This window comes from Excalfactoria chinensis, chromosome 1 (genome assembly GCF_039878825.1).
Source record: "Excalfactoria chinensis isolate bCotChi1 chromosome 1, bCotChi1.hap2, whole genome shotgun sequence".
Classification (NCBI taxonomy): domain Eukaryota; kingdom Metazoa; phylum Chordata; class Aves; order Galliformes; family Phasianidae; genus Excalfactoria; species Excalfactoria chinensis.
In genome coordinates, this window is record NC_092825.1 from 75,877,784 (window position 1) to 75,900,004 (window position 22,221).

Sequence of the window (22,221 nt, forward strand, 5' to 3'; positions counted from 1 at the left end):
ATTGGGAACAACGGTGCTGGGCTTTGTAGGTTGAATTTAATACGAAAATTCAGCATTGGATATTCCAAACCAGAGCTGCTTTGCATCCTGCTGGCTCGGGGCATGCACAAGCCAAATAGGTCCCTGTCTGCAACCTGACGTGTGGGTGTGAGCTGGACACTTGTATTCTAAATGTATTGATATTTATAGTATCTGTAAAACAGGAATCCTGCCCAAGGAGTGTCTAAATGAGACTTAATCCACTGCTGGCAGGAAAGCACTTTAGCTTCTTGCATTATAAACGTAAAGCAGAACAAAGGCGACACAGATGAAGGGAGGTAGTGTTCATAGAGAGGCAGGGTTGTTGGTCTATCTGTTCTTCCCCTGGAAGGCTATTCTTAAAAATTCACAGTAAAGTTCACCATCTCGGCACTGCACTGCATTTTTCTGGCCTTCTTCCCCAGAAACCAAAGTTTAGCATGAGCTTTGTTTTCAGTGCTGTACAGGAGCTGTCAGCAGCACCTTCAGATCTATAGCAAGCCAGAGTCCTGTAGTTTGGGCAGAGGGGGAGAGAGGGAAACAGCAATAAGTTTGTCTGTGCAGTGTTTCTTTCATGTCTGTCTGTCAGTCTGCAGTGCAAGCTTTGGGATTCCCTCAGCTTGGACTTGGCTACCGCAACAGGAATTCACCTCAGAAAAGATAACTGTTTTACTTCATAGAGCTGCCTGTGGAGCTGTGAGAGGTTAAGCAACCAAATGAGAGACTCTTTTTGCTGCCTGCCCAGAAACAATCTTCAAAGCTGCAACCCAGTGTTGATGCCTACCTAACTCACTGCACCCATGGCTGAAGCACACAGTTGGACAGCAATTCTTCCACTTTCTGCCCGTGTCAGAGCAGTAGAAGGGCCAGAGGTTACTGTTAGACAGATAATTAAACCAAAGAATCAGATTAGATACACCAGCAAGATGCATCTCCACTAAGCGAAGTTACCACTTACCTCGCACCATTGTACTTGCATAGCACTGAGCTTCTATGTATTCCCTGCAAGAAGCCAAAATGTTTGAGTTTGTTACAGGTGCTACTTTTTAAATAACAGGGCAGGAGAGCAGAGTGCAGCCTCTTTCTTATCACATTGTTATCATGGTGTAGGTCAATAGGGGGACAGTCTGGAAGCCCAGGTTCTGAAGTCCAAGGCAGCCACACACCTATTTTCTTTCAAAGAAGATCTGGTCAGACCATGCAAAGCCTCATTAAGCTTGAGGTGTGCTATGGCCTGAGACATACTCCTGCCGGTCTGCTGCTTTTTGTTTTCTGTGGTTCTGTCCAGGAAATCTGCATCCCCCATTTGTGATAAAACTGAACTCCATTTCTGTTTGCAGGGAAGAATGAGAAGATGACTGCTCACAGACAGCAACCTGGTCAAGACTTGACTGAGGAGGAGCTAGCTAGATATGTTCAAGAGCTGCAGAAACATCAGGTTAGTATAAGGCTGGGAAGATCAATCTGCTTACAGAAAGCCTCTCCTTGTTTGAGGTGTTCCCTCTGCTTCTGCCACTTGGAGGCTTCTGTTAGATGGAGGAGCTCGGTAAGAGAGATCTTAGTTGTCTGAGGGGAGAGATACAGGTGTGGGGCTTTGAGGAATGAAACAGTGTTGTCACTGCTCATGGATGGACCAGAGATGTCAGGGCACTGCCAAACCGTGATAGTGCAAAGCTTCACTTTTGTGCTTTCTTTCTATAGGAGACAGCTGAGAAGACCAAGAAGATGAACACCAAGGAGATGTAAGGGACCTCCACATCGGAGGAGCCCAGGAGGATGGGCCCAACCTGCTGCCCTGTCCTCCAGTGCTGATCTCAGTATGCACAAGTGTCTGCTACAGTTGCCCAGTCACAGATATTTACATTGTATAGCGATGGGTTATTTGTTTTGTAATACACAGAGAATGGGGCCAGGAAAGGGGAGCAGAGCCCACCAGGTCAGGGAGCTTTGTTGCTGGGGCCTTGGAAGTCTTGGGGGAAACTACAGCAGCCTCTGGGACCCTTCCCCAGGGCAACAGTGGTTTCTCCCAGGAGCTTATGGGGATTTCTTGTTCCCCTAGATCTGGGGAAAGGATGGAGGTCAGTGCTGGATAGAAGAGGGGGTCTTCAATTCACAGTTGTCAGCACCAGCACAGGCCTGGCAGTTTTTCAGCTGAGCGTGTGTGCTGCTGCAGGGCATAATTAGAGAAGGGCATTGCCTTGCTTACCCTCCTCTTTGGTTTGAGCTCCTCAAAGCTGGTCAGCCTCATGTGACACCTGGAAGTCATGGTGCCATGCTGCTGGCGGGAGTCCAGCACATTCCTCCTTGCTTTCCACCAGACTGTCCCCAGCAGCTCCTCCGGTACATTGTGGGCTACAAAACAACACAGTTCCTTTTGACCTCATCTCACTCTTACTCTCCTTGCCCCCTCCTTAAAGGTGCTATCGTATTTTTTCTTATCACATTCACATGCTGACTCCCCTTTTTGTTGTTTTGTTTTGTTTTGTTTTTTATTACTTTATTTCCTATGGTAGTAATACAGCGTTTGTATGTTTCGTAGCTCTAGGTCTTTCAAAAAAACCCAGCCTGTGAGTTTTTTGTTATTGACAGTGCTGTAAAATGCCCCATGCACAGTTTCTATCACACTGCATTCAGTCACCACAAGCAAACGACTTGTGAGCCCTACACTACAGGGTATTTTTTACTTGGGATTGCAGCGTCCCTCAGTGAACAAAGATGTGATGATGGATGTGATGAGTTCTACTAGACACAGGTTGACACTGCAGCTCTCTGACTTTTGCTCCCCTGATCGTGTGCTCAGAATCTTAAATTGCCCAGAGGGACCTGCTTAGTAGTCTAGAAACTGAGGGACCTGGCTTCCCATTGGTAGGTTAACTCCATGGAAAACTGTTCAGTTGAAGTTTGAGCTGTTAGCCATTATCTTGGGTTTTCCATCTCCCTCTGGGATAAGGCAGCAGCATTCATTTTTAATTTCAGATGTGTGTTCAGAGTCAGGGCTAGAACCCTTCTTGCTGACACAATTTTCAGCGTCTCTGATCAGACCCTTTTTTTAATACCCTTTGCGGGTCGTTTCCAAGTATCTTGTTTCTCAGAGCATTGGTCCTAGTTAAAAATGAAAAGCTGTTTTGCTGACAGTGACCTCTCTAGCCTCATGCACCAGCTGATTTTCTCCTGCAGTTGTCTAGTGTACTTCATATACTTACACACCTAAGCATCCTCTGTCCACATTCCCTTCATGTCCCTGCTGTGCATCCCAAGCAGTTGCACGTCTCTGAATCAAGAGGACTGCCTGTGACTTCTGTCTTCCTGTTTCTGAACAACAAATTGTTGCCAGGTGTCTTGCAGTCCATAGTGCTTCCTCAAGTGAAACTCAGCCTGCATCAGCAGAAGCATGTTCTGATTGAGAGAAGATCAGCAGAGCTTGAGTCTCCACCTTCCCTTGTTGGCACATTGAAGAAGACAATTGAGCTGGTGCCTTGCAAGCATAGGAAAAGAAGAGAGCTTGATGCCTTCTCCGGTCTCTCCTGAGAACCATGATTATTCACTTTCTGGCCTTTGAGCTGTGTCCCGGATGTGAATCCAGAGGACTTCCATTGACTGATGCAGTGCTACATCCGTGTTGGGAATCATAACTTACTGTGCCATGTTTGGATGTTTTAGCACAGTAGATACAGAAGGGGGGTGGTTCTTGCAGGGCTTCTCCCATGAAGAGCCAGATTTGAGAAGCTAGGACCTGTGATGTGAGTCCCTAGGAGCTGCAGGTAATGCAGGACTATGCTGTGAGTCATTGTGTTCTGGTGGCCCTGAAGGAAGTGTTTGGTGGAACAGGAGTACTCATTAGATATCTAGCTCCTCCCCTAGATAGGGGCAAAGCAGCATCATGTGTTGGTTCTGGAGTCACAGGAACATAGTTAATAAGTGTTTTGCTTTATTCAGCCCCAACTCTGAAGGGTAGTTCGTGCCTCCCACCTCACTTCCTTGCAGCTTGGATCATTGAAGTGCATTAAAAAAAAACAACAGCTTGCCTTAAAGGCTTTCCCTGGATGGGAAGAACATCTGACTGTCCAGGCAGGAAGATTTCCAATTGGGAGAGGCAAATCATGGTGCAGGAAGGAGAGACTTACCCATGCAGAAGGACTTCTGTAGGCTTCATTCTCCAGTCCCCTTCCTGCGGATGCTGCAGTCTGTGAGGATGGCTGCTGGGGTAGGCAGGGGAATTGTATGTTAGCACTCAAGATTGACAGAGCTTGCACTTGGGCTGAGGCCAGGGGTTGGGCTGCTCTTTCAGGCAAGGCAAGCTAAGCTCTCTAACAAGCCATGTAACATACCCTAGGACAGCATGGTATAGGGGTGTAGTGAATGTGCCCCTATGGAAAGAGCTGTGACCAGTGTAGCTTTTCCCTCCTTTGTACCCTCAAAGGGAAGAGCAGCCATTTGGTAAGCAAAGCCCAGACCATACCCCACAGCAGGCGGGAGGCTCACTGTCAACTGCAGGTTGACTCAGCTATTGAGGAAGGGAGTGCTGAGTACCAAGTGTTGCCCTCTGGGACAATTGCTGTAGAGACTGCAAGTGGCAGGGAAGGCATTCTGAAAAGACAAATGGAAGCAACAGACAAAGAAGTCCCACTCCTCCCTCTATTCCCTCCTGTACGTGTGTGAAATTTATCAGTATTCTGTAGGTTTCCTTAGTGCACTTATTTTACTTGATTTTGTAATATTTTGAAGCGGGGGTGGGCGGGGGGGGTGGGCGGGAGGGGAGGTTGGATATTACTGCCAAATAAAAGGAAATGTAAAAAACATGGGTTTTTTTGTTTGTTTTTTGTTTTTTTACAACCCTTGATTCCTCATTTTGGTCTTCCAAAACCAACCAACCAACAAGAAAAAAACAACCAGTTGCCTTTTGCACATGCTATGCTGGCGTTATACACAGATCTCCATGCACTTGACAAATGTTAAGACGTAACCCTCTGTGGTTTCCAGCTGGTGAAACTGTAAAAGAGAAGTGGGAAGCCGCAACCACAAGGTAAGCCAGCGGCAGAGGCACAGCCTGCAGCCACAGCTGCCTCCCAGCCGTGCACTTGAAGCAATGGGATGGCTTTATAATCCATTCAGAGCTCTTGCTCCCCAAACAGCTGTCCACCTGTGATGTGTTTGTACTGCACAGAGCGCAGTGTCAGTTTCTGCCCTCTGTGGACTCGATTCCTCCTGCTTCATGCAGGCAGGTTAAGAAGGGGTTCTAGAGGAAAGGGCTGTCGTTCCAGCAGATCACAAGGTGAAGGTGAATTAGGGTCATGCTGCTGAGAGAACAGCAAACCGTTGTACCGGGAAGCATGTGGGGACACAGGCCATAAAGCTCAGTGCAATTGCGCTGTCCCATGAGGAATCGGAGGGGGGTCTCAGAACCTTCTGGTTTGGGCAGCGTGTTTCACAAAACAAGTGGAAAACCCAGAGGGAAGTAAAAATAATAAGTAAAGGTGTTGTAAACTTGTCTTATAAGGACGGATCGGAAGCCTTGGGCTAGTTGAGAAGCACTGAACTAGTCCAGAGGAAAAGCTCTAAATATTAGTCTTCGTTTGGGTTCTGCTCTCACTTTACACACTGTAGTAAATAACGCTCACGGGTGCTGTCTTAATGCTGAGTGATTTTGGTCCTGGGTGGGATGAAAAGCAAGAAGCTTGTTGCCCACCTCTAGCAGACACCTGGCAAGCTCTGACCCGCTGCTTTAGGCAGTAAAGCACATGAATTTACTGGTGAGTAGCTGTACTCGTGTGGCTACGTGCACTTCGTCACACTGCAGTTGAGCTTCCAACTGTAGCGCTGTTCCGAGGCGCTGACGGTATCCCACCCCTCATGCCTCTCGTCAGGCGCTTCTCGCTCGCATGCTCGCTCCGGGCTGGCGGCAGAGTTCCTGCCTCCCCTCCGGCGGCCAGCTGGAACCCCGAAACATGAATTCGAACGCTCTGGCCCCTTCGGCCTCGGTCGCCACCCCCCCTCAGCGGGCGGTCCGCCCGGGATCGAGCATGGCCCTAGAGGGTGGCGGGGCTATTCAGGTTCCAGGGCGGGCGGCCCCGTCAGGCGGAGCGGAGGGGCTCTCGGTCACGGCGAGCGGGATGGCGGCGGCGGGCGGTGCGGCCGCGGAGCCGGAGCTGGAGCCGCCTCGGCGAGGCCCGGCGGAGGGCGAGGAGGCGGCGGCGGCCGAGCTGGCGGCCGAACTGGCTGCACGGCGCAGCGCGGAGGCGCGGCGGCTGGTGCTGTCGCCGCGGCGGCTGTGGGGCCCGCTGCCCGCCGGGCTGTCGCAGTGGTTCCCGGCGCTGGAGGTGCTGGACGTGAGCGGGACGGGGCTGGCGGAGCTGGGCGAGGAGCTGCTGGCCCTGCCGCGCCTGCACACGTTGCTGGCCAAGAACAACCGGCTGGGCGGGCCCGGCTCGCTGCCCAAGGCGCTGGGGCAGGCCCCGCTGGGCCGCTCCCTGCGCGTCCTCAACCTGAGCGGCAACCGCTTCGCCGAGCTGCCGCCCGCCCTGCTGGGCCTCCGCGGGTTACAGAGCCTCAGCCTCGGCGGCAACCGGCTGCACGGCATCCCGCCCGACATCCAGGAGCTCCGCAGGTGAGCGGGCGCGGGCGCCGGGTTCGGGTGTCCCCCAGGCACCTCTTCGCCTCGCGTCGCCGAGCTGTGGCGCCCTGCCCGTGTTCCGCAGCGCTTCGTGGTGCCCCGGCCCTTGGTGACGGCCTTCCTGATGGCGGGTGGTTGGTACGAGCGTCAGCGCACGGAAAGCTCCGTGGTTTGGTTTTAATGGGTTCTGGGGAGACAGAAGCTGAACCTCAGGTTTGGGGTAGCTCATGGCTGATGGGCAGCACGGGAGGGTGAACATATGATTGTGGCTTATGTAAATGCCAAGGCCTGTTTGTTGATACAGAGGCGGTCTCATTAGGGTGCTTGCTTGTGATTTGGTTTTATTTCTCTCCACCCATCCGACTTGTATGAATATAACAGGTTTGGGGCATAGAGCCCTGGGCTGCACTTGGGGTCACGGCACATCTGGTGCTGGGGTTTGATCAGACTGCTGCAGGGCAATGACACAGAAATTGAGGGCTGAATCATAGTAATCAAGAACATTTTTGGGGTGGGAAGAGATCTTATGTAGCATCCATGTGGTACTGGCTGCCCACGTTGACCTGGGATGGGTACCTCTAAGGCCTGCCACAATCTGGGAGCAGTGTTCTGACTTGTTGGTGTCACGTGTGCACCTCTGTGAGTTCTGCTGGTATTCAAGGCCTTGGGCCAACCCTGTGCTTTTTGAGACTGACCTCTCCTCACCCTGGCCCTTTGCTGAGCAACCAACTGGAAGCGGTCTCTGTGACGCAAGTCCCAGCAACCTTGGCCCTACAAGACTGCGTTCATCCTGGTGGCTCGGGAGTGCTGAAGGGAAACGATTTTGTCCACTGCAACATAAGGCAGTTTGGTATGGCACAACGCGCTCTTGTTGAGGATCTGGAGCTGTGCTAAACTAGGGTTGGGAGGTGCTTTGAAGCATTTTGACTTGGGCTGCATCCTGGGTTGGGGTTGGTGTGTCGAATGGGACTCTCAGCTTTTTATCTCTTCAGGAGCCATTGCTTCAGGGACAGCAAAGAACATGAGGACAGCAACACCAGCTTCATAGGAGAGGAGGCCGATGTCAGAGATGACTTGCATTGCCTCCAATAGTATCCATGGTAGCTGTCTGGGTTGTGCTTGGAATCCGGTTGCGACAACCTCTTAGGCAAAGGCTTCTGCTGCTCCTTGCATGCCCTCGACTGTGGTTACGATTCTCTCTCTCTCATTTTATTTTGCTTCCAACAAAACAAGCCTCCAGCCCAGTTTCTGTCCCACAGCTGAGCCCACGAAGGCACCTGGCTGTGTCACACACACAGCATGTGGGTGCCCCAGCGGACTGTGCTCTGTGCAACATTGCTGTCAAACTCCCGCTACTTTCTTCCTCTGGCCTGCCCTGAAGCAGGATTCCTGTTTGTCCTGTCCTGTGGCTTTTCTTCCACTGGTCATGCATGAGCCCCAGACCGACAATTCCGAGAGGGCAAATGCGGACAAAGCTATTGAGCTGTGGGTTTATCGTTACAAAGTGATGCGTCAGGTAGAAAAACTAAACTAGACCCGGCTTGTGTCTGCCGCCTCTGTAATCGCCGTTAACTTGTTGAACTTCTGCTAATGTGTCACCGTAATAAAATTGAACTTTAGCTCAAGGTAGTAAACCCTGCTCCTCCAGGATTGTCAGCTTCTTCACCATCAGCAACCCTTCTTTGTTGGGGACTGCTTGAATAACAAAAGGGAGGAGCACGCTTGCTTGTCAGAGCTGGAAAAAGCAGTGCTTCATAATCTAATATTCCTCTACAGGGGATCTTGAATGTGTTTTTTGAAGCCAGGTTGCTGGTGACATAACACCCTTATCAAAAAGACAGGGAATATAGAGGGAAACTGCTGTCAGGCTTTCTTCTCACCTGCCAATGAGAAAAGTGTCAGCAAAGGGAGCGTGCCTGGCACTGAAGTGGGTAAAGCAAACCTGAGGAGGAGCAGAGCAGGACCGGCTGCTCTCTGGAGGAATCTACTGGTTTCTGAATTCCAGAAGGAATTAACCACTCAAGCTGCAAGGTGTCCATCTCACTGCTGCTGGCTGGCTGAGACTTTGACTCTTCTTCCATATGCCACTTCCCATAAAATATGGTTTTCTAATGGTCTCCAAGACCACAGAGGAATGTCTTAAACTGGACATGTTCCTTCTGTTGGTACTGGGGTTAGTGGTTCTTCTCATCTGCTCCAGCCTCTGATTATAGAGCCGAGCTGAGTTGCAGAGATCTAAAAACACTTCTTGTCTCACGAGAATGTCCAAGCTTTGAATTTTTAAAAAACTCTTATTAACTAGGCCTCATGTCTTCCCTTTGCTTCTCATACTGTTTTTGAAGGGGCAGTCCATCAGTTTTAATGAAGATCAGGGATGCAGTGAGTAAGGAGTCTGTGTGGTGAGGCTGATGGGATGGAAAGCTCGTGGTTCTGACCTGCTGCAGGAGGAGAAATATACTGGCAAGTGCAAATACAGAGGCTCTGGAATGAGAGATGTGTCAGGAGATCTTACTCACATGAAGGTAATAAACCCACAGCTTTGCAGCAAGCAGGAGTCAGGTCATCTTAGCATGTTCCTAGGGACTTGGCAAGGTAATGAACTGAGATGGATGAGAACCACAGCCAGTCCTGCTTCCTTACTGCTTCCAGCCCCAGCTATCCGCCTTGTCCTTGTCCCTGCCAGTCCTTGGGTGCTGCACAAGATCTTGCATTGAAAGTGGGTGCTTTTCAGCTGATGGTGTTACCTCCTAGGCAGTTTCAGAAGGACTGTCTGCCAATGCCATTGTGTTTGAGGCTTCTCAAATGAATGACCGTGATTGCTGTAGTGATGGCAGCAAGGTGGTGCTGGTCATAGCAAGCTGACACCAAGAATAAAGCCTTTGCTTCTTGTTCTCTGCCAGCGATGTTGTAGAAAATACAGCGTTGCTCTTTCTTCCAGATTGCATGATCTCTAGTCTGCAGTGATCTGGAATAGCCTTTCAAATTTCTGAGAAGTAAATGTGAGCCCTACTGAGGTATTACAGTATTATGGCTGAGTCAGCTCCTCCTGTATGCCTGCTGCTGCCAGGTACTGTGAGCCAGCAGTGTGAGCACAGTGCAAGACCGCATTGTACAAGGATTGCAGCATTGGTAGTTGCTGTGAATTTAGGGTAGAAAGTGCATTAGTTGGGTGAGAGCAGCCCTCTTTGCATTGTTTTTGTGTTGAAGGCGAGAAGAAGAAGGCGAGAGCTGCAGCTCTCCCTCCAGCAGAAACACTTGCTGTGTTTTCAGTGTGAGATGGTCACATGTTCTCTCTCTGGCCTGGCTCGTAGCCCCATCAGCTCCTCTGTGTGATGAGCATCACAGATATCTCACTGCTGCTGGTCCAGCTGGGGATGCACAAAGAACTGTCATGTAACAGGGCTGGTGAGTTAGAAGTGCAGTCATCTGCTTCTGCTGGGTTCGGACAAAATCTCTTTGGTGAGGCAGGATATCAGTGTGCAGCTCTGGTCTTCGCTGCGGGTTTTGGTTTACTGGTGCACACTGTCCTCACAACTGTGTGCTTTGGGGGACATCTTGCCCTTTAAAGGGAAGAATCCTTAAGAACTTAGAGAAATGGTCCTGAGTCTCCTGATGTGAGTGTCAAATTCACTGTTCCTCTTCCAGTTAATATGCACGTGCAGAGCAGCAGGAGCAAGCAGAAGAGCACAGAAAAGCAGCAGACTCTTTCCAGGCATCTGCCACGTGTGTTCCTTTCCTTCTTGCTTGGAAACATGTAGTAAAGCCCAGTTACACAAAGACTGGGATCAAAGGCCTTGAGCTCATCACCAGTTTTATCCAAGGTCTGTGTCAAAGCTTAGATGCAGTGAAAACCAGAGTATTTGCTTTTATTCATGGCGAGCATTAATCGTGTCAGACAAGCATACACTTAAGAGCGGTTGTTGCAGTGTGGGAAACACAGCAAATGAAGCTTTGATAAAGATACGGCATTAGGAAATCTGCTTGCTGCCTCCCTTTTTCTTCCCCTCTTCAAACGTTTTGCAAATGGTTTTTAGACAACTGTTTGATCTTGAATTTGCATGTCAGCAAAGGCAGTGCTCTTCTCCCAGGAATTAACGAATCCGTAGAACAGGGTGAACAGGAGCATACTGTGGGTTGCTTTTAAAATCCTCCCTTGCATGAGCCTCCAGCTGCTGTGGAAATTCCTTGCTGAAAAAGTTTATCCTAAACAGACCTGGAGCTGTTTCAGGGTCACCGTTTCTTTTTAGATTACCTATTTAGATGCATCTGTTTGATGTCGGCTGTTACATGTTATCCCAAGAAGCGTCTCTGGGGAAACTGGATGGGTTGAAATTTTGTCCATCTCCTGTGCCAGAAGTGGTTTTCCCCTTGAAGCGTGATGTGGAAGTGTTATGGGAATTGACAGGGCATTTAAAAATAGCTCTCATGCTCCAAGTGGGCTCTTCTTAGTTACCAAGTGTGTTTGGGTTTGTTTTGTGGTACAAGACAACCTGGAAACATCAAGACATATTCCAGCAGGCATGTGCAGTCTCTTGGCGCCTTGTACGTACGCTTTGCTTTGCTGCCACCACCTGAGCCACTTCATGGCTGTGTGAGCATTGCCCCGCTCCCTTCCTGTATGTAAAAGGTTTTACATATATCTGGCTTTTCTAAGCTCCTAGGCTGGCTTTTGGAAATAGAGGAAAAATTGTTTTTCCCTCTGTGTGTGCAGTGATACAAGAGACCTTAGCTGGCCAGCACTGTGATCATGCAGGTTAATGGTCCTCAGAAAATCTGGGTCCGATCTGGCTGTGAGAGGTTATGAACTGGGTTTGAGGGGTTACTTAGCGCGTAGTCCTCCTATGGAAAGTTGTGACAAACCCCACGTGTTGCCTTATTGCACGCTGTTCCACAAGCTGCTGGTTATGGTATGGTTAGGGGTTTGCTGCCTGGGTGCTCTGCAGTCAGACAAGCTCCCTGTCCTCATCTCCTTGCTCCAAAAGGGACAGCTTCAATCGTTGCCAGCCACCATTTTGCTGCACTGCTCAGCCTGGTCAGGCATGTCTCCTGGAGCAGGGCTGCTGGAGAGCCAGCATCCTCATGGCCTCCAGGTTGGGGCCTAGTGCAATATGGTGTGAGAACAGGAGTAGGTGAGCAGCAACCCATGACCTGTGGTGTGGTCAGCCTAATTCTAATTACAAAATGCTTGTGTCTCTTTGAAATCCTGATCTGGGTTGTGGTGAGCTTTCCTCAAACAGTTCTCTTGACTTGGCTCCAGGAATGGCTGTTAGGAATTCCTCGGTCTCGCTCAGCCTAGATGAGAAACTGAATCCTTCCTAGTGAAGAAAAAGTAATCTTAGAACTGACCTACTTTGTGCATTAAATGTGTGTAATACATTCTAAATTGTAAGTACAAGACTAATGCCAGTTAGTAATCTGCAGACCTCTAAAAAGCGATCCAGAAGGTAGGTAAAAGGAAAACAGTTTTTAAGAAGCCCTCTTTTTCCAGTGAGAGACTTACTCTACTTGGTGGATTCTTAGTGATGCTTTGTAGCCTGGTGCTGGGGCTTTGTATCTTAGCTAGTCACCGTGCCCTCATTACGCAGCCCTTAAAAAGAATGGACTTGAAAGCTGGAAGTTTGTTGGCAGTGTTTTGTAGGCTGAGTATGTGCAGTAAGCTGATCTTGAAACGTATTTTATGGCTTGAAAGGGATTTTGCTTCCCTTTTTCCCTTCCTCAGTAGAATGAGTTTGTAGTGGTGGTGTCTTCGAGCGCAGAGGACAAAGAGTTAATTATTCACTTTCCTAGGACATGGAGCCCTGTACACATCTAAAGCTTATTTAAACATTGAAATCCACATTACTGAAATTCCCTTGCCCAACACTTTTCAACATGAGCTCCAGCAATGGCACAGAGCTAAAATATGCAAAGGAACTGTACCGTCAGCAGTTAATGCCTAATGAGACCCAAGCAGCCTAAGTCCACCTTGGGAAACAACGGAGGCTGGAGGACTTTTGGTTAAAATTCCTTTGTTAGGGGATCAAAATTTAATTACAAATGTTCTCCCCTTGCACACTCTGCACCACAGCCTCCCTCCTGCCCCCACTCCTACAGGTTGTCCATTAGAAGAGAGGCTGTTCTTGAATAGAGTCTGATTTTCCTCTGCGTACTCTGTTGCATGTTGAGGATAACCCCCACAAATGCTATCCCACTTGATCCCTCAGGTGAAACAAGATTAATTCCTTTATTTCAGATGGTCAGGTTCAGTTTAAGGCTTAGAAGTGGCTTAATTTTGTAGCCACTTTGTCATACCAGAGCGCTTACCGCAGTTTGCAGTGGGCTCCTTTCCCGGCCGGAGAAGCTGAGTCTTCCTTTGTTTCTTTTCCACACAGCTGAGAACAGGCGAGGAAGACTCTCTGACTCTGTTTCACAGGGCCTTGCAGAGATGATGTGGAAGAGAAGTTAATGTCCAGTTGCTGCCTAACTTCTGCTTTTCAGAAAGGGCAAAGATGCATGGTGAATACTGGATACTTCACTTGATCGGAGGATTCTAGTGTCTCTGCTCAGTCCTGTCTCCCATCTGTTGGGTTTTGGCTGGGAGGTGTTTTCACTATTTAGACGTAAGCTGGAGTTAGCACAGCCGGTGTCCTTGGTAGCTTTGTGCTCTGTGACATCAGTGTGCTGAAATCAGTCTGCTTGACACGTGTGCTTGCATGACTCCAGTGTACCCTGTGCTCTTGCAGCTGGAGCGCTGCAGGTACCAGAGTTGTATCAGAGAGGGATTGGAAGCCTCTGACTTCTGAAAGACTGCAGTTAGTCTCCAAGGAGTCAGATGGCACCACGCTGTGTGACTAGCCCTCATGCAGGGCCAGCGCCACTGGGATTTTTCAGGGGGAACCACTGCTCTTGCTTTATTCCCGTTGAAACTGAGAACTCCCACTGGCTGCAGCAGGAGTTATGTCAGTGCTGTAGACTGTGTGCAGGTCGCTCCTCCTTGGAAGGGCGAGCGGAGCTTTGTGTGTAGAGTTGGTGTCTGGTGCCTGTCTGCAGATGTAACGGTTGCTGCAGGAGTCTGGAGGTGAAGCTCGACCTTATCTGTTGTGAAACAGCAGCTCTATTGTAATCTTGATGTGTAACAGTTTCTTCTTTCCCCTCAGCAAATTATTTCACACTTAGTCAGCTGTAAGTTCTCTTTGAGAAATGCATGAGATGGGAAGGCCTGCTGCTAAACGAGGCTGGAAATGACCTTAATGAAATGATGCAGTGTTTTCTCTTTTTCAGCTTGGAGTTTCTGTACCTTGGAGGGAATTTCATTACTTCAATTCCACCTGAGTTAGCAAACCTGCCTTCTCTGAGCTCTCTAGTGCTGTGTGACAACAAGATTCAGAGCATTCCACCTCAGCTGGCACAGTGAGTATTGGCTGTCATCAGCCAACAGCTGCAATTAACCCTTTGAACTCCTCCTTCTGCTTTTATGCATAAAAGCAAGTGGGAGGACCTATTTGTCCTTCAGTGTTTCAGTCAACATGGAGATCCTTAGTGCTGCAGGCAGACTGCGAAGATACAATGTGGAAATCTCAATCAAAGTGGTGTAGGTGAAAAAGTCACCAAGTGTACACTGCTAAGTGAACCAATAGATGTGTGCAGGAAACCCCGAGAAGTACCTGGGCAGCTGGGAATAAATAGCTGCCATAGCTGCCATGCTGCTGTGTTCTTAGTGACGAGTGCTTGATTTGTCTTGTTTTAGCCAAAGCCTTCCTTTGTTTGCCTTTACTCTGTACCATCCCTTGTGTTCCCTGTGTATTTCTTATTCTGGGATCTGAGAAAGCTTTAGCATTCATTAAATCCTACAACACAGCTCTAGAGAATTAGATACTGCTTTATTGTGTCTCGCATAATGGGGAGAAGAGGATGCTTCAAATGTTGTATGGGTAGTCTAAGATGGGAGGTGAAAAATTCAGTGTGTAGTTGTAACCCCAAAAGCAGTTGGATGGCAGCATGGTGTTTTCTCAGTTGGAATTTGATGGCGTAGTGGGATTATTCTTAATGCACAATGCTTAATGAGTCCAGGTGTCTTGTAACTTGTACTAACTTGAGAGCAGCCCTGGACACTGTGCTGAAACATGCCCTCTGAAAGCTAGGGTACTGCTTGTCACACATGCAGATGCTAGCCTGGCCTGACCTTGTTAAGCTTTTAAGATCTGGTGTATCACAGCACAGGCTGATGCAGCTGCAAGCAATGAAAACGTGAGGCTTCATAGAGCTGGCTGCCTACCAGCATTCATCTTTAATGCATGAGGGAGAGCAGGTGACTTACTCAAAGTATCGCAAGGAACCATTTTTGGTGCGTGCACTGGGTACAAGGAAACATTATCTCCTGCTGAAAGCAGCCAGTCTCTATGCTTCTGTTCTACTTTTTTACTGGATGGGTGGACCACGGGGTGTGTACTGAGAGGCACACCAGCGTATGGAAGACTTTCTTCAACAGGCATTCAAGAGTTGAGCCAAGCTTTCTAGGGCATTGTGAGTGCTGGCGTATCAGTGTCTCCTTTAGCATGAATCTATGCTTTAAGAAGAAAATCCAAAGGGAAGAAATTGTCAGGAGGGAGGAGAATAGTTAGGACTATGTGTGATGCAGCTGTGGAATGACTTTTCTTGCACATCTTGACTGCGTTTCCGTCTCCATCCTTAGGCTGCATTCCTTGCGTTCCCTCAGCCTGCACAACAACCTCCTGACTTACCTCCCTCGAGAGATTCTTAACCTGGTTCACCTGGAGGAGCTGAGTTTGCGAGGGAACCCTCTGGTGGTTCGCTTCGTCCGTGACCTGACCTACAACCCCCCAAGCCTTCAAGAACTGGCAGGACGCACAATTAAAACTCGCAATGTTCCCTATGCTCCCAGTGATCTCCCAGAGAATCTTGTCCGCTATCTGAGCTTGGCCAGCAACTGTCCTAACCCTAAATGTGGGGGTAAGTTTACCTTCATTGCTCTATTTCCTGCTTTTACCTGATGGGCTTTCTTTCCCCCTCGCTTGCCACGTCTCTCATAGCTCAGCCAGGCTAGATATAAGATATGCTGTTGCATCAAATTCATTGGCTCCAGCTCTCCTGAAATGTGTCTTGAGGGATCCTGATTCACTCACTCTTCTTAGGAATAGCATTTAAAGTTCTAGCACTGGTTTACTACAATTACATGGAAATGTCAGACAGTGTTTCTGTTGGAGCGCTGACAGCTCATCCCAGCGCTCCATTGTGCTTTTATGTTCTGAATTTTCTGACCCTTCTGCTCTAAAATAGCTCAGACTGAGTAACTGACAGGAAAACTGTGGCAAACTTTTAAAATTGGGCTGCTAAACAGCAAGCTTCCTTTCCAGACAGAGAAAGAGGGGAGCTGAAGTGCTTGGTGGTGAACAAGAGCATCTTTTTAGCTGTTGGCTTGGATAGCTAATGTGTAGTACCTGTGTGAAGAGGACTTGTTGATAAGCCTGAAATCCTTGGGCTTAATTTGGCTTAATGCTTAAGCTTTATTCGGAGTAAATGATCTGTGCATTTGGCCTTGAGAAGATTAAGGAGAATCATTAATATATACCCCGCAGTCATTGTGCAGTTTGTTATCTCCATATGGAACAATATCAAAAGAGGTTCAGTAAGCAGAGGTGGAGGGCTGCAACTCATGTGTTGGAAGAGAAAGAAATGTTTCCTTTTTTAGAGCTTTGCATGGCCTAGAATAACAGTGGATTGCTTTTCCTCTTTTCTCGCTTTTCCTGATGAATTAGCACAGCACTGCAGTGTTGCTCTGACACTGCAGGAGAAAAGATTGCTCCATACCAGCCAGGACTTGAAAGACTGCTGGAAACTTCTGAAAATGTCAGTGTCTAAAATCACTCTCTGTGACAGGAAGAGAAGGTAATTGTGCATTACAGCAATGCTGTTGCCATGGCAAACAGCATCCAAACTCAGCATGGTGACTTCACTCAGGCAGAATAGAAGTGGAGCCATGAAAGAGAGAGGGTCTATTTGTGGACACATTTTTGCTAGCTGGTAGAAGTGGTTTCACAGATTTGTAAACAGAGTGGGTGAATTAATTCAGCATTTAAAGAGAAGCTTGCAAATTCCCAGCCTGAGATTTTTACCAAGGAGAAATGCGCCAAGGAGAGAAGTTGTACGTTTCCACAGGTCCTCTGGTCCCTTCTTTCTCCAGTATCTCTTCTGCTTCCACACTGAGTGCTGTGTTAAATGCTAACTTAAGGCATTTGCACTAAATGCAACAACCTCATGGAGCACGTGAATTACTCCTCACACGGTCTCACTTGTTGTTACTGTGCCCTCTGCCTTTACAGGTGTCTACTTTGACAGCTGTGTCAGACAAATCAAGTTTGTTGACTTCTGTGGGAAGTACCGCATCCCGCTGATGCACTACCTGTGCTCCCCGGAGTGCTCCTCGCCCTGCAGCTCTGCCTCCCAGAGCTCCACTTCCCAGAGTGAATCTGACTCCGAGGACGAAGCCAGCGTTGCTGCACGCAGGATGCAGAAAGTCCTTCTGGGATAACAGGGAACAAAACAGGAAGAGCGGAAGGAAAAGTGTTTGAAAAGTAATCATGGGACAGCAAAGCATGAGCCCTTGGCCAGAAGGGCTCATAAGAAACTTTCCTCAAGTCCTTGTAGAGGACAGAGCACCTTAGCAAGCCTCGGCTTGCTTGCTGTAGCGCTACTTAGGAGAACTAACTCAGTGGATACTGCCTATAGGGCACCTGGGGTTGTTAGAGATGTCTGCTGTCTGGGTGACCCTCTCATGTGGGCTGGGGAGGGGCTTCATCCCGACTGGCAGGTCAAGAAGCGTTTAATATGCGACACTTCACAGGACTTCAGTCATCCTATAGAGCAAAGGAGGCTGGCCAGATCTTTGAACACTGTGGTAAATCAGGAACAGGCTAATGATGCCATATGGGTATGCATGGATCCCAATGTTTTGTATAGCATTTTGATTCTTTATTGTCTCCTTTGATTTCAGTTACAAATCTTGAACCCAGCCACTGAATGTGGGAGCTGTTTTTGTTTTTTTTGTCATTGTTCAGGAGTAGCTTTTCCAAACTCTGGTTACTGCTCCTTTGCCTGGAGACACAGGGTCTCTGTGCTGCTGCAGGTATTACAGCCATAGAACTGAGCCGCCTTTTTTTCCTCCTTCATTACAGCAGGCTGTCCCCAGTGCTTCCTCCTAACGGTATGCCTTTTTGTTTTTAATTCCTTCTGCCTCTTCCCATTACACTTGAAGTGCTGCTTTTTTCTGATGCCTTCAGAAGATGGATCAGTTGTTCTGTTGAGACTTGATGTTGTTATCTCGGACCTGTGGCCATGTGTGCCTGTGCGTGGGACCAGATGTGATGTGCTTTAGCATATGTTTGGGTCTCAGCTTCCTGAAGCAAATCTACTTTCATATCTGAACTGCAGGAAAGGTCTTAATTGGAGTTTCCTGTCCTTAAGCGACCATGCTCCTGTGCTTCAGCAGCTAGCTCTCCTATGCTTGCTGCAGGGCTACCATCTATCTTTAAGCTCATCTATTTAAAGTAAAGAGCACCTTAGTGAATTGGAAGTGCTGAGAGACGTACTGCAGAGAACGGTTTTTGGATATTTTTTTTCTTGCTCTTAACACAGAGGAAAAGCCGGTACAAAAAACATAACGCACCTTGTCTGAGCATCTTGCTGGGGGTGGTTTTGAAGCCCCTTCCTTATTTGCATTTGCTCTTGTTGTGATAGAGGAGGCAGGGTGTCTGACTGTCCAAGCAACGTGCTCACTTACCTGAAGCTATGCTTAAAGGAAAGCCACAGAAACATTCTCAGAGTTTTTAAGTGTAACACCTGTTGGTGTTTTGCTTAGTGAGAGCTGCCCGTCTCAGTATTTCCAGCAGACAGTACTTTTGTTGCAGTCTCAGTACAGCAAATCCAGCTGTGCCTTTGGATGCATGAGCAGAGCAAATATTTCATGTTAAGAAGCAAAATGAACAAGCACAACTTTACTTAACCCACTTTGGTCCTAAGGGGGTAATTAAAAACCTGTGCTTCTCTCTTGCGTTTGGAAAACACATGTGCCTGTTAGGATATCTTATGGCAGCTCTGTGTTAATGGTCTTGTTTAATTATGCTTGACACTTTATTAAAGCACTTTGATAATTCTCTTCTTTGTAATTAGCTTTAGTGGTTTATTTTTTTTAAGCTAGCATTTTCCTTTTAATGTGACCTGGCAAACAAGGTCTGTGAAACTTTATACATTCCAGTCTGTCTCAGTGTGTGGGTTTAACTTCTTGTCTTGCACTTCCTCGACAGTACTGATTGCTTCCTTGGTTTCCTTTGCAGAGAACTTGAATTTAAAAGAAATTATCTGCTTATTAACTATTGCAACATACAAGTACACGAGGAATTGAATCACACGCGCTCTTTGTCTTTCCCAGTCATTTTCACAAGGGTATTTTTAAGACAGGTGCATGTACAAAGCAACTGGATATCACTTGGGAAATCCTGTGAGGTTTGCTTAGAAGGAAAAACCCACAGTTTTGAAAAGAAAACAACTGCATGCTGTCAGTGAAATAGGGATGGGTGAGTGGCCGGTGTCTCCTTCATCTCTTCTTTCAGACACTTCTTCCTGTCCTGATTGAATCTTATCATGTACTGTCATGCTAAATGACAGTAAACTGATTGCAGAGCCACAATTTTAAGTTCACTGCTAGTTTTAACAGTAGGAAATAACTACATGATCCAGAGTGTGGCTTTTTTTGCCAGTTAAAGTGAACCACGTAAGCTGAGATTTCAAGATCTTTTGAGCTCAGGGCCGTGGAGTACTGCCTGCCTTTCTTTTCTTGAGTAGCAGCTCTCTTGAAGTGATGTATTTTTCATTAGACAAAATTAGATTCCACAGCCACTTTGCTGCCACAGTACCTGTTTGCACAGTAACACCTATGCGTGTGACAGGCCAAGACTAGTGGTGGCTGGTTCTCATTTAGCTCCTTCCTCAGGTGCATTTTCTTGCCTAACCAAACAAGCAGCCCATCTCTATCCCATTCTAATAGTGCTAATAGACTAATCTGTTTTTGTAGCTGCTTTACTGTAGCCAGGTCAAAAGTTGACAGCTTATGCAATGGATATCTATACGTTTTAGACTTGATATAATGTCTCTTTAAAAAACAAACAAACAAACAAAAACCATGATATATATCTGTGAATATAACTAATTATTTTTCTTTGTGCTGCTGGGATTTTAAGTGCAATTCAAGTAAGTCAGAATTTGGAACAATCAGGGGCTTGTAAGAGATGTGACTCGTTAGTCGTTTTCTTTTTGCCGTGGAGATGGATGTACAGGTTGGTACTTGCAGTGTCTAACATACTGAGCCCACCAGAAATCAAGATATTCAGCAATTTTAGCCCCTGCAGACTGGAAAAGGTACTGGACAATAAAATAAGTAAGAAGAAACTTGAATATTTGCTGTGACAGATGGTAGATTTCTACCATCCCTTCCTTGGAGGCCCTGGGAAACGGGCAGTGGTTTTGCCAGTGCTCTGGCTTGTGGCTCTTTATTTTTTTGCCAGTTTTCACTAGTGTATTTCAGTTGCTTCCGATGCACCTCTGGCTGCAGTCTTCAGTCAGTGTTTTGGTATCGTTCCCCTTGTTGCTACAGCAGCCCAGCATGACCTGGCTTTTGAAAATGTTCTTAAACTGGGATGTAAGTGTGTGAAGGAAAGTTGCTCGTTCCACCTTCCCTGCAGGGTCGGGGGCCATGCCGGCATTGTTCCTCTGTCTCGCCATCTCCTTGCCAAGGGGAGCTGATGGTGTGCTTCTGAATGCAGGTACTGAATAGGAACAGTGGGATCATGGGGAAAAGAAGCAAAATATCAACTTGACTGGGAGCAATTTCTACAGTTGCCAGTTCTTTTATGTTTGTTATTCTTTAATAAGAGGTGAGACTTGAGGAAGTCGGTAATGAATATTTAAACATACTCTGAAGTGGCCAGATGCAGTTTTTCATGGGCTTCTGTCCTGGTCATTTTGAGTCTTTGAAATCTTGTGTTGAATTATAATGGGAGTAGGGGGGAGGGAGAGGAAAACCAGCTCCTTTTTGTTTCTTACCCTTGTTGGCAATAATGAATGGAAGGAATTTAATCCAATGAAAGTAATGAAACTTAATCCCTGCACTGTTGTCTTTGTTAACCTGTTCAAAGAACTATTTTTAATGCATCTTATTCACACCAGGCGGATGAATTTCTGCCATCGCCACCCCCCAACTGGGGATACTTCAAGTAGACTACTTCAGAATGCACACTAATGGCAGCAGTAACTCTATCTTGGAAGCTTCCATTGATTATTTCATTTGCCTGCCTGGCTAAAGGATTGGGCTTTTACTGACGTGAACGTGAAGGCGAGAAAGGGTTCTCATCTAGCCCTCTGCTTGCATTTTTATCCTGGGCGTTTGTTTCAGGAAGCCTTAAAAAAGTGCCTTACATTTTTTGAAGATGTATTTTGCTAAAAATGTCCGAATGCAGGATATCTCTAACATTATTTCATTATGAGCTGTAAAACAAACTGTAAACACTAAAACCAAAAATGTTATTTCTACAGCTGTGTGTGTCCCTTATTTGCCTGACGTCTCGACTCGCGGTATCGCTGAAGCAGAATGCAGAGCTGTGAACATTACAGAAGGGGCTGTATGCAGTCAGGGAGTGGATTAGATCTGTCCTGTGCTCTGTGAAACCAGCAGTAGGTGAAACTTGCAGAAGGACTGCTGAAACTCTTGGCTTTTGGAGCCCGTTTGTAACACATCAGAGAATGTTATAAGCAAGACTTTATTTTGCTTGTGTTCCCAAGATCTACTCCATCACTTAAAGATAGAGGTAATTAATGGCAGGATCGATCTAAGCACAAGAGAGGGCAGTGCATGATAGAGTTTTCCAGCAATCTGGAGCAACAGTCGTGTAGTTCTTGAATTGTTTCCCTCTTCCTAATGCTCTAACTCAGAGACCTGTCGATCATTTTTTGAATGTTAATTTCCTGATCGCGTTAACTGTGTTCCCATGTCTTGTGTAATCCCATGTTTCCTTCTACATCCTTAATAGTTTTTTGTGTTCTGTTGCCAAAATGTCTCAGATCCTGCTGTGCAGTTACCAGATGTCAGTGCAGGAATGTGGTATATTGGAAACCCGGACGGTGTAAAGCAAGAGTTTCTTGATATTAACTTAATCAGGAACTGCCTCAGACGTGGTTCAGCTTTGCATGTAATGAAAACCTCTGCAATGGTGCAGCAGCTCCATTCCAAATAAAACACTGAGGAATCCAGTGGCCTCACCTGTAGTAACCAACCTGGGAATATTCTTGCCTGTTTTTGTGACTAATGCAAAGACACTCTCTTCCACACCGTTATAGAAGTACTGTTCCAAAGGAGCCTCTGGTGGTCTCCAGTCCACCCTCTCCATTTAAGGAGGAGATCGCCAACACTGGTTCAGGTCATGGTGGGTTTGTGTGGCTGTCCTAGAAACTTCCAGTGATGAAGAGTCTGCTGTCTGCATGTGCGTTGGTGCTACAGTCTCCTAGTGCAGAAACCTCTCCAGATGTTCAACATCTTTCTGGCAGCC

At 47.3% G+C, this 22,221-nt stretch overlaps 2 protein-coding genes across 2 annotated transcripts in view; both read left to right on the top strand.

Moving 5' to 3' along the window:
- FSTL1 (follistatin like 1) overlaps positions 1-4,809 on the top strand; it is a 40,393-nt gene extending 35,584 nt beyond the window's left edge. The window contains exons 10-11 of the mRNA XM_072359505.1: positions 1,359-1,456; positions 1,720-4,809. Of these exons, the coding sequence (XP_072215606.1) occupies positions 1,359-1,456; positions 1,720-1,764 (143 nt within the window). The 3' untranslated portion in view covers positions 1,765-4,809. The remainder of the gene's footprint in view (positions 1-1,358; positions 1,457-1,719) is intronic.
- A 1,151-nt stretch (positions 4,810-5,960) lies between these two features.
- Positions 5,961-21,208, top strand: LRRC58 (leucine rich repeat containing 58). The gene is made up of 4 exons (XM_072350717.1): positions 5,961-6,622; positions 13,889-14,017; positions 15,300-15,577; positions 16,948-21,208. Exons 1-4 carry the CDS (start codon positions 5,964-5,966, stop codon positions 17,154-17,156), a joined length of 1,275 nt encoding a protein of 424 aa, XP_072206818.1. The 5' UTR covers positions 5,961-5,963; the 3' UTR covers positions 17,157-21,208.
- Positions 21,209-22,221: the final 1,013 nt, after the last annotated feature.

Coding starts and splice junctions, on each gene's coding strand:
- LRRC58 (XM_072350717.1), top strand. CDS start 5,964: ATGAATTCGAACGCTCTGGCCCCTTCGGCCTCGGTCGCCACCCCCCCT. Junction 6,623..13,888: donor GACATCCAGGAGCTCCGCAG/GTGAGCGGGCGC, acceptor TCTCTTTTTCAG/CTTGGAGTTTCTGTACCTTG. Junction 15,578..16,947: donor TCCTAACCCTAAATGTGGGG/GTAAGTTTACCT, acceptor CTGCCTTTACAG/GTGTCTACTTTGACAGCTGT.